Source organism: Malaya genurostris, chromosome 2 (assembly GCF_030247185.1).
Source record: "Malaya genurostris strain Urasoe2022 chromosome 2, Malgen_1.1, whole genome shotgun sequence".
NCBI lineage: Eukaryota > Metazoa > Arthropoda > Insecta > Diptera > Culicidae > Malaya > Malaya genurostris.
Genome location: NC_080571.1, coordinates 36,415,216 through 36,427,758, shown reverse-complemented (window position 1 = coordinate 36,427,758; position 12,543 = coordinate 36,415,216). Strand labels below are relative to the sequence as shown.

Sequence of the window (12,543 nt, the reverse complement as noted above, 5' to 3'; positions counted from 1 at the left end):
TACGTTATGTGCAACAGGAGATGTCTACATTCACAAACTTATCACTTTTCCAAAAAGCAATTTATCTTCGACTCAACGAATACCCAACGATATTCCTTCCAATAACAATTTCAACATAAAGGAATTGATTTTATTGATAAATACTACCGTTCATTCTATGAATTCTTTAAACTATACAAACTAAGTTACTTTTTATTTTGGTATTTGATTTTGACACAATATCAGTACGAATTTTATTAAAAAATCCTCTCCGACCAATTTTGGTAGGTTATGTTTATATCAGTGGCTTAAAATTCACTTAACGGACAATAATTTATAAAATCACTTCTTAAAAAATCAAATCACTACTAAAAGTGATAACTAAATTGTTATCACCTCAATTTTGACATGAAGGTGATTAAATCGTGGTGACTATCACCTTACGTAATGCCAACATTTGATAGTGATGTTAGCCTTTCAGCAGTGGTGACAGAACTTGGTGATTATCACCTTACATGATTCCAAATTTTCAAAAGTGATAATCACCTTACATGATTCCACCCCTGCTCCTATGATAGCAGTACTTACATCCAGGGTTGCCACATATACAGATTAATCTGCATTTTACAGATTTTTCAGATAAATTTGTGACCAAGATTCTGTATATGCAGATTACAGATTTTTGGCAAAAAATACAGATTTGTGCAGATTTTTGATAGCGGGGATTGAAAATTGAATAAAGATCAAGTTAAAATATATTAAATGATGGTATTGATTATTATTTCAAAGCGAAAACATTATCCTGATTGTGTGTTAATTCTAAAAAGAGACCAGATTAAGTTTCACTTTCAGATTGGATTTTGAAAGTTTTTCGTCAAATCATTATTTGGAAAGGCTCCAACGCAAAAGCAACTTCCAGCGTTTTTTCAACTTCAAAATCATGAAATTCAGACTAGACTGGTTTCTTTAAATTTGGGTTCTAAAGGCTTTTTCATTGCGTTGTGCTTCGATTTCTTATCACTTCTATATACAGATTTTCAATACAGGTTTTTGAGCTCCCGATACAGATTTACAGATTTTTCTTCTGAAAAATGCAGATTTAAATGTGGCAACCCTGCTTACATCCGCAACCATGAAACTCCAACAAAATCTTCGGCGAAGTCCTAAATCAGAAGAGACAAAGCGTGTCTCGTATGTTTTAATGACCGTGACATTTGCAGCATGGAGTCGAAACGGTGAAGGTCCTTTTGTACGATCGTTCTTCGAAGCAGGAATTATTGAAACATCGGAACCGGTATCAATCAGAAAACGGATATTACTGGATGCGTCCTGAATGTGGAGACGGCGTGTTACTAAGGGAGCGTCCACCCTCGCCGCTTCAGATGGACGGATATTTAGTTTTTTGAAAACGAGCATGGATCACGACACTGTTGAGCAGTCTTTCCAAACTTCAGGTGATACCAACATTTGCTTCCGTAGTACGACGAGAACGCGATGAGGATCGTCCGCGCGTGCTCGGTGCTTTCAGGCGACGTATTTCAGCGGTAACACTAGCGATTTGTGCTTGCAGACTGTTGTAATCTGAGGTTTGAGGAACGGACGTTGAGGCAACGATAGAACCAGATGCCTCTTGCATTTTTATTTAATATTTTGTATCGTATTTAATATTTTGTATCGTCACGAATGATTCCAGCCAAAATAAATTGAGCTTCAGCTTGTGCAAACCACATAGTTGGATCATTTTTCCAAAAATCTGCAAGTCTCACGGAAACTACAGCAGCAAGAGGCGCGACGTTATTTTCTTGTTGAAGCGACATTTTTCCAAAGATGGCGGCCTAAACTCGAAATTCCACTGAAATCGGTTGTTTCCACTCGTATTCACAAAACTGAACCGTGTTTTCAACTAATGATCACGTCGGGGTCACCAATGTGGGATTTTGATATAATTAAAGCGACGAAATATTACTTAATTAATAATGTCTTGTATTTCTCTACGAATGTCCATTTCTTATTGACTGGAGAGCACGTAACTTCGTTGTGTGCGTGTGTGATCGGAAAATAACGAGGGGTGCGCTCAACTAGAATTGCTACCACAAACCAATTCGGTTTCACGCAGCCCACCTGGGTTCGATTCCCACTCCCACACATAGGGTCAGAAAGTTTTTCTGGCCCGGAAAGGCGAATGATCTTATGCAAAGATATCCAGCTCTCAAATTTCCCGAACAAATCATTGGCAACATCTTTTTTTTGCGAGCATAGCGCCCTCAGGCGAGTCCGCATCGAATCTCGTACGTAGAAGCAGGGGAGAAAAATGTCAAATTCGTGCGTGCCAAAATAGCTGCACTGCGCACCCATAAGCGTCCCTTACACGATCATTAAAAGTGTCATTACTAAAAAGTAATGACACTTTTAATGATCGTGTAAGGTCTACGAGTTCAGTAATGACACGAGTAATGATGGAATTCCGGATTTTCTATCATTACCAACATTATTTCTTCTTCTTTTTTTTTTGTGGAAGTGCTGAATATCTTTAGAACTATACGCGAAAAAATGACAAAGTGTAGATTTAAATTGTTAATATTTCATTAATCTTAACGTTTCAATGGCAAATCAAATCTATTTTCAGCTAAACGAAAATAAAAATATTGCTATTGCTATTGCTGGAGTAGTTATAAATACTGATCATTAATAATGGACGTGTAATGCTAAAAAGTAATGATGTACAGTAATGCAGTAATGACGAGCGTTTGAGCAGAAATGTCATTACTTAGTAATGACACTTTTAATGATCGTGTAAGGGCCGCTATACAATTGACATGATATGTTGAATGTGATGCCGTTGCTGAACTGAAGATTGATTTCGCTCTAAGCTGACAGGGTCTGCCTTATGGCTAAAACCTGTATAATCAAAACAAAAAAAAAATCTATTTTTTTATCTGACACACGGTTGTCCAGTCCCTTATAGCGACGACAATGAACTAATTTTAAAACTCGTCCTTCGGTTGCTGCTGTTAATTCAAGGGAAATTGATCGTTGGACCAGTTGACCAAAAGCATGTACGGAGAAAAAAAAATTTTTTTTCAGCAGGCAGGGTGGTGATAAGGGTCGTTTCGGTACGTGCACAAAAATGAGCCAACGTGTTTATAGATGACAGCGAAATCTTTTAACATTTTGTTTCCTTTATTTACTTTTTTTTCTAGCTGATTAAAATATCTAATAGCTAAAAATTGTAGCAATTACTATGTGTGTGTGTTGTGTTTGTTAAATATTATGTTTCACGATTTTTTTCCTTTTGTTTTATTTATATGTCTGTACTGCTGAAGAGCGACAACGATATTTTTCATTGTGTATTTTTCTGTTTACTTTGCTCTAATTACAACTTTCGGCTAGTTTCTTGTTTTTTTTTTCAACACCGGTAGCATTCGCCCACCCGTGCGTTCTTCCTGTTAAATAATCAATTACGGTTTACATTTTTTCGTTTTTTTTCAATTTTTATTTTTAAATTTAAATTACTTATGCAATAATATATATATTTTCTTTATACTACAAAAAAGGGTTTTCATTGATTTTTTCTGTATTTTTTTTCGTTTAAAATAATTTATTGTTTGATTATTCTAATTATGCTTGTCTCTCTCCGCCTTGCCATTAAATGTGTGTTTTTTTTTTCTTTTACTTTCATGCGTCGTATCCCATAGGACATGATTGAGGGGAGACCCATGAACTACAACTTCCAGAAGCTTATCCTTAAACTTACCGTTTCGTTTGCTTTGCAGTTTGCTCCTTAACCAGGCGGGATAGTTCCCTTTTCCTTCTGTTGCTTTCAAAGATTAAGAGAAGTTTGAATAATGCTGATTTTTGCTTTACTAGTTTTTTGTTCACAATCTGACTTATCTCACAATGCTCAAAGGACTGCTATTATAGTGGTACTCGTGTATCTGTGTGTGTGTTTATTAGTAGCTAGTTTTTTTTCTTTCGTTAATAGTAATATAAACAATTTTCCCACACTACTACACAAGATAAACCTACAACGTTCGCCTCGTATCCACCAACTTAGTAAGAAATCGATGCACGTACACATGGTTACCGATCTAAGAAAATTCGCACTCACTGCGCGTACAAATTACAGCGGTTTGGATCGCAGCGGGTACGACACGGCTTGATAATATTTTTTGTTTGTTTGCTTGCTTAAATAAAAAAAAATATATAAACTGGATCCCAACACGATACATGCTGGCGCTGTCAAAACTTTGAAAAACGAAATAAGTAATAATAAACACGGGGAAAATCTTCATCAAACCGAAGATTTATCGATTATATCCCACCTAACGCTCTGTTTATTTTATATGTATATATGTTTTTTTTTGCACAACAGTCACAAGAGAACGAAAAACTAAATCTTCAACTATAACTAGCAAAATTGAAACTACTTTTTTCCTTGCATAATTTGTTTTTTTTGTTGGTTGGAGAAATTGTGACTCTTGGTACTTGACTGATCTACTAGACTTGTGTGTGTGAGTGTGTTTTGTTTATGGTTACGTTAAGATATTTCTTGAATAAGAATAATATTGGTTGAAATATTATTTGCATCATTTTTGAATTTTTTTTTTAGTAGTGTTTCACTTGCCTCGCACTGGCATTCGCAAGGTGTTTTTTTTTCTTTCTATTAGTGGCTTTTAGCTTGTCTTCTATTGAAATATTAAATTCTTCTATAGTATCAATGTGTGGTTTTGTTTTGCTTGCTAGATTTTTTTGTTGTTGTTGATAAACTTTCCACGATTTTTGCAGTTTTTTTATTTTCATCTCTTGCGGTTTTTCTTTTGCTTTCTCCTACGTTTGTTTTTATCCTCGTTTTAAATTAATATTTAAAATTAAAAAATATATAATATTTTATGTGTACGATTTAAAGCTAACCCATCGTCGAAGTTGCCGCTGGTGCTATAGCTCCTTGGCTGGAACTACTGTCCACACCGGGTACGGACTGTGATGACGTAATATCCTCCGCACCGCCTCCGACGGATTGCGCCCCACCGACGGCACCCTGGTTGCTGCCACTGCCACCCTGGACCTGGGAGCTATCCGCCTGGGCGCCACTATTGCTACTTCCGCCGTTGTTGCCTCCGCTGTTGTTGTTGTTACTGCCGGTGCTGTTGGCCCCACCGCCATTGCCACTGCCGTTACCGCCATCGACTGAACTGGATGACTGGCCGGCTTTTGCATCGTTCGGATTTCGGGGCCGCAGGATCAGGTTCAGGCTCGGTTGAATCGCCAGTTCTGCAAAAAAAAAGAAGGAACGAACGTGGTTGAGAATCGTTGATAATGAACTAGACATTTGAAGGTCCCAAGTCGAAAAACGCCAGTCGACGCCGGTAAGAGTCGTAGAAATATTGACTAATGGTTTTCGTATATTTGTTGATTTTTATTGTTATGATTCAAAGTTCATGTTCTAAAAGAGAACGTTTAAGATTTCTCATTCTAGGTAGGCGTGGTAGAATTTTAATTGTCCTTAGTAACGGACAACGAATGAATTTGAAAACAAGTTAGCTAAAACATCGATTTAATTTGGCCATTTTCGGCAAATATTGACAGAGAGATGCGAACTGTATGAAATTTATAGGCAGATAGGTATCCAAGAGGATCGTAAGTAAAGTCCACTCATGAAAGGATTCGAGCGCGCAAGGGCGTGATAAACCTATCGTATGTAGAACTAAATATCCGTCGCAAATGTTAGTTATATAGGGTAATGGACAATAAAGAAACGCCTATGATGGCCTTCCGGCGAGACAGGGCGTTACTGCAGACCTAACAAGTCGCCCGGAAAATAACTGTTAGGCCTCGAAACAATCGGCAACGAATAAAGGTCTACGCTTGAAAGTTGTCCTGGGTTGGCAGTTCAATGCATGGGGAACTAGTTTCGTTTAATAATGTCGTTTTCGCTTGATGCCAAACCTAACCTAGTCTCCACTCTAATGTACGATTCAGACGGTCCGCCTTCTTCCGTCACCGTCTCCGGAAAGTCAGCTTCCGCCAAATTTTAATACTTTCTTTACCGGAACGTTAACACGCTCCGTCCGTCAAGACGTTCCGTGACGGTGACGTTGCGGGTGAATGGCTCCATAAGAATGGATGTAATTAATGTTGACGGTGACGGAGGTTGACTGTGACGGAAGGAGCCGGATCGTCTGAATCGTACATAACCCGCACGGCCTTTGGGCTACCTGGGCAGCCATGGGCACCAAACAGCTACCAAAATTGATTCAGTGACGGCTGTCAAGTCCAATTTGGCAAAACATAGTCATCTGTATCTTAGTTAGCTGAGCGTTTTCATCTTTTCATCTTCGCTGAAAATGTCAAAGATTTCGAGGCTGCCAGCCACATTTTGCCCGCTGGTAGCGTTTAGTCAGGCATCTGGCAGCCATGCGCAGTGCTGGAAACTGCTGACATTTTTTTGAATGTCGTATGCTGGAAACTTTCATGTTGCCTACTATCCGGGCAGTCACACATGAATGTCACGCGAACCACACAGATGAAAGTCGCATGTGACGGTCATGAGCGAGCACTTCATGAATGTAGTGGCGACAGTCTTACTCGTGTTGGACGATGAATGTAACGAAAGAATGATAGTCCTCAATAGAATCAGCTGAATTTTGTTTTCGGTGCGAATTTCATTTCTGGCAATAAACTTTCATGAAGAAATTCAAAACGACGTCATTAGTGACGGTTTTCATATCCATACCGTTCCATGAAATGGTTGAATTTCAAAATGCTGCTGTGGAGGGGATCAAATATCGTAGCTTTTAACTTTGTCAAGATGCGTAAGGTTGTCAACGAATGCAAAAAGGGAATTTTTGAAAAAATTCTGCACTCATATTGTGATGGTTTGTAACAAACATCGAATTGCCGAATGCCGATATTTTGTGTTTAGAAATGACTTTTAACGTCGTTTTCTAACATGCACTCATCAAATCCGTTCAAAAAATACTCATATTCGCCCTTATTCTGAATAACGTCGTATCGTTTTTTCCCTCGTATTTCATTTGTATTCCCCATAACGCTAGCAAAATCAAAGGTAGCTATGATTCGATCGAACCACATTCGATCGAAAAATCAATACGTCGTTATTCAGAATAAGGGCGATTGTGACGGTTTGTAACGAATATCGAAATGCCGGAAGTCGCCATCTTGGATTTATAAACGGCTTCTAACCAGGGTTGCCACATATACAGATTAATCTGCATTTTACAGATTTTTCAGATAAATTTGTGATTAAGATTCTGTATATGCAGATTACAGATTTTTGGCAAAAAATACTGATTTGTACAGATTTTTGATAGCGTGGATTAAAAATTGTATAATAATCGAGTTAAAATGTATTAAATAATGGTATTGATTTTTTTTTTCAAAGTGAAAACATTATCCTGATTGTGTGTTAATTCTAAAAAGAGGATAAAACTTATATAAAAGAGTATGTTAAGGACAGTTTTTCGTCAAATCATTATTTCGCGAGGCTCACTATCACACTAGAGGCTTCTTATCACTTCTAACACATGGATCAATAAGTCCCGAGACTAAAGTAGAGATGGCGCTCGTAGTAAACCAGTAACCACGTCTTTCTAGAGTACTAACCTTTGCTTGAAACGGGTCAAAATTTTAAGTCGATCCGATCAGAAACAGCTGAGTTATGGAGGTTGGAGTAAAGTCGTTTTGTAGTTTGTTTAAAAAATGGAAAAAACCGAGTTTCGTGTTTTGATAAAACATTGTTTTTTATTGGGTAAAAACACCATGCAAGCGAAACAATGGATTGAAAAATGTTATCCGGACTCTTGTCCATCAAAAGCAACGATTTGTCGGTGGTTCGCCGAGTTTAAACGTGGTCGTACCGACACAAATGACGCGGAACGCTCGGGTAGACCTGTGGAAGACGTTACACCGGAAAATGTGAGTGAAGTGACAAAAATTATATTGAGAGATCGTAAACTGAAGCTCCGTGAGATTGCTGAGATGACACAGATATCATATGGAAGTGTATGATATGAAAAATTGAGCAATCCTTCATGAAAAATTGAGCATGAAAAAGGTTTTTTCCAAGTGGGTGCCGCGATTGCTTTCGATGGAACAAAAACAGCAACGAGTCGATGATTCAGAAAGCAGTTTATCGCTATTTACTCGCAACAAAAAAGATTTCTTGCATCGTTACGTGACCATGGACGAAACATGGATATATCACTACACTCCAGAGTCGAAGCGGCAGTCATCTGAGTGGCGCACAGCTGGCGAAAGCCGTCCGAAGCGTCCGAAAACGCAGCAGCCAATCGTCGGAGTGGAACTGTCGACCGGAAACTGCGTGGTAAGATTTTGAAGTCGATTAAGAGGAATCTTAATCTGCCGGACTGTGATTTGGCCAGAAAAATCGGTGCTGCCCATAGTACCGTGAGGACAACTCGACTCCGGGAAGGAATCAAGTCGTATCGAGCTAGCAAACAGCCAAATCGGACCATAAAACAGAATAGTGTGGTCAGAATTTGTGATTGGAAACTATATGACCAGGTGCTGACCAAGTTCTGATGGACGATGAAACCTATGTCAAGGCTGAATTCGGGCAAAGCCCAAGTCAAAAATTTTACCTGGCAACGGCTCGGGGGGATGTTCCAGCCAAATTTATATTTGTTTTTGCCGACAAATTTGCAAGAAAATTTATGATTTGGCAGGGCATTTGCAACTGTGGCAAAATACGAAAGCTTTCGTTACAAATAAGACAATGACATCGGAACTATACCAAAAAGAGTGTCTCCAAAAACGAATTTTACCGTTCATTCGATCCCACGACCATCCCGTAATGTTTTGGCCAGATTTGGCAAGCTGTCATTACAGCAAAGTCGTTCAAGAATGGTATGCAGAGAAAGGGGTCCTGTTTGTTCCGAAAAACCTTAACCCACCCAACTGCCCCCAGTTTCGCCCTATTGAGAAATACTGGGCAATCATGAAGAGGAGACTCAAGGCAAAGGGAAAGGTTGTCAAAGACATACAGCAGATGACGACCTGGTGGAATAAGATAGCTAAAACGATGGACGAAGAAGGTGTGCGCCGCCTAATGAGCCGTGCTACAGGAAAAATTCGAGAATTCCTTCGACACCGTGACGAATAATTTTATCCGATTTTTTTTTAAAAGTATGAAGAAAACGCTACATTTGTATAAAAAAAGATCTTGAATTCAATAATAAACAACTGAAATTCAGGCAAATGTCTTTGTTCCAATTCTATCTGAACTAAGCTTTAATATGAGAAAGCAGAGCCAAGACCGATGCGGATACAATACGAAATTCTCTGAAGTTTTGCTAACGAAGACATTGAAAACACAGAAGCAGTTGTCAGGATGACAAAATACCGATACGATGATACATACTAGTGCTTCTAGAGTAACTAAATCTTGGATTTCGTTTTGCTAATAAGGTGACCAGACAACCGCAGCATATTCGAGAGTTGAGCGAACTAAAGCGCAATACAGAACTTACAGGCAATGTACATCAGAGAACACGAAAAATAAATCCCAATAGTTTAGAGGCTTTTTTTGCTCTCTCTTTTGGCTCAGACCTATCGGTCCATAAAGCCAGGTCTTGTGGTGTATTTTCATTGCGTTGCTAAATTAATCGTATCGAACTAATGCTTATGTGTTTATGGTGTACTTTTTAAATTTTATAGCGGCTGTAATCTAGTTGGCATTGCTTTATTTTTCCTTTTTATCTTTTTTCTCAAACATGTTTGTTGATTGTTTTAAGATACCTGACTATTTCCAGATATTTGCTAGGATTTTTTTTCAGTTAGAATATCTGCCAGTTTTTTTTATTATGTAATGCAGGGAAAGTGATTCTGATTTGATCAAATTGAGTGCAGTAGTAGAGAATGTGATCTATGTCTTCGGTTATTTTACAGTAGTCGCAACGATCATTTGGGTAGTAATTCCATTGTGCAAGTTTTTGTTTAGTTGATGTGTGACCTGTTCTGAATCTGGACAGTACTATTGCTTCTGTGGTGTTAATGTGTTGATGTTTAATCCATGTTTGTTTGAACCATGGTTTTTGTGTTACAGTTTTGGAGTGTTCAAAGTGAAATTTTCCTTTTTCTTCAGAGATAAAGTTGTATTTGTCCTGCCATATTTTCCAAAGTTCATCTCGAATTACTATTTGTAGGTCTCCTAATGTGAGGTTATTATTGTCTGTTATATTTCTTGTTGTACCTAATTTAGCTGCGTGATCTGCTCTGTCGTTTTCCAGTAGGTCTCTGTGACTCGGGATCCATTGTACATGTATTTTGTGGGCTAATACTGTGTTCTTAAATTCTGTGAAGAGATAGTTGTTGCTATTATCTAACTTTTCAAGAGATTGACAAGCGCTTTTGGAGTCTGTGAAAAGTACTAAATTGTTTGTTTCTTGGTTTGTTGCATATTCTAGTGCTTTTATCACAGCAACTATTTCTGCATTCATTATCGTGAAACCGGATTGAAGTCTTCTACTAAATGATATTTTTTTCTGAGGATCATAGTATCCATATCCTACTTGGTTTTGGATTTTGGAACCATCTGTGTATAAATGATAGTAGTTTTTGTATTCGTTAATTATCATGCATTTAACAAAGTCTCTTTGTGTTTTTATTGGCAGATTTTTCTTTTTCAGATCTTTTATTTCGTTACAGATTATTAGTTTACTATGCAACTAATTTTAATTGTTAAGAGGATTAATTTGTTTGTTTAATTGATAGAGGTGATAGTTACTGAGTGCTGCTATTTTTTCAAGGTAAGAAGTATGTTTTGGTAATTGTTATAATCCTATTATATAATAAAGTGAATGAAGAATCGAGCTATTTTTGTAGTATATTGTTTTTGCTATTCCTTTTAATGTGATGTATTCCGCTCTTAATTTGAGTGGTAGTTCACCTGCTTCAAAGATGACTACGTGGTTAGGAGTGGATGGAAGTAATCTCATGGAAGTACGGATTGCTAGGTGTTGTATCGATTCTAGTTTGGAGAATATAGTTTTTGGAGCTGCTGCGGTGATTGATAAACCATAATCGAGGTGTGGACGGACTATTGCATTTGAGATCTTTAACGCTTGTTCTTGGTGAGCGCCGTTTCGTCTTTTGGTGATCATTTTAATTATGTTTATTTTATTTTTTGCTTTTGCTACGGTAGTTATTATGTGATTTTTGAAAGTGAGCTTGTGATCAATTTGTACACCTAAGATTCTGTGGTGTGTTACAACTGGAACTATACTATTTTCAATTTTTATTATAATTTCAGGATCATATTTTCTTGTAAAGATTATTGAAGCTGATTTTGCCGGGTTTATCTTCATACCAATTTTTTGAATGCAATCGACTGTTTTGTGAGAAATCTTGACATTTTATTTGCTATTGATGCTACGTTGAGTCCAGTCGTGATTGCAGTAGTCATCTGCAAACTGCATTATTAGTTTAGAGGCTTTGTAGATAGTAAACTCTATGTGCTTCTTAAAATTTAACTTGAAATCCAAAAGCATATCCGGGTCTTTAACAGACGATGCGCGTTCGAGAACAATTTGTGAAATATCATAGTCGAACTTGAATACAGACGTTTTGCGACTAAAAGAGATTTAGTGGCATTTGAAACCATTTTGAAATATAAAATAAGAAAATCATCGACGAACGATAATTTCATACACTTGATCGAAAAATTTAGATCGTTGAGATACAATAAAGTTATAAACGGTCCAAGGTGACTTCCTTGAGGAACTCCAGAGGTAACAGGAAATGGTGAGATTGTACAGGCTCCTACTTTCACTATCATTTCATTACCCGTTAGATTGGTTAGTTGATCGAAGCCAATTCAAAAATGATCCCAGTCTGCTTAACTTGGAGATCGTTATGTGATGATTGATTTTGTCGAACGCAGCAGCAAAACCGGTGTATATAGAATCTACTTGTAGTCGAGCTTGTAAAGAACGTATGATCAAGGAAGTGTAGGTTACTAAATTTGGGAAAGTTGAAGGCTTTGACATGGATCCATGCTGAGTCTCAGACATGTAGTTAGAGCAACTATGTGTTATAAAACCCAGAACTTTAATTTCAAACAGCTTCGATACAGCGCACAAAGCAGAAATTCCACGGTAGTTGGATAATATACTTTTGTTTCTTCCATATTTCAGGAAAAATTCCAGAACGCAAAGAACAATTGAGAATGTTGGATAGTGAAACCAACAAACTATTAGAACAATTTCTTATCACCACGGATGGAATCCCAGAACTTCTTCGTTTCTTTTCTCGTCAACTTCGCTTCGTAAGCCTGTCGTGCAAATTTAAGAAAGCGATTTTTATCATACACAAAATTTGTTACCATATTATTGAAGAATAGCATTCCAATTATTATTTTCTTTGCATTATTCACTGTTTTCACTGATACGATATCTTCCATCAGCCATCAATATCCTTGAGTGCGAAAATCTTCTTTCGATTTCCGCATTGGAATGGGAATATAACGAAAAGTTTTTGTAAGTCCTGGTAACAGCTCTGTTGAAATATTTTGCAATTTGTATCACT

General features: G+C 37.5%; 1 protein-coding gene across 2 annotated transcripts in view; it reads right to left on the bottom strand.

Moving 5' to 3' along the window:
• Positions 1-3,119: 3,119 nt before the first annotated feature.
• The window catches only part of LOC131429623 (glycogen synthase kinase-3 beta), a 109,553-nt gene continuing 100,129 nt past the window's right edge, over positions 3,120-12,543 (bottom strand). For both annotated transcript variants that reach the window (XM_058593860.1, XM_058593861.1), the window contains one exon: positions 3,120-5,250. In XM_058593860.1, the coding sequence (XP_058449843.1) occupies positions 4,886-5,250 (365 nt within the window). In that variant the 3' untranslated portion in view covers positions 3,120-4,885. The remainder of the gene's footprint in view (positions 5,251-12,543) is intronic.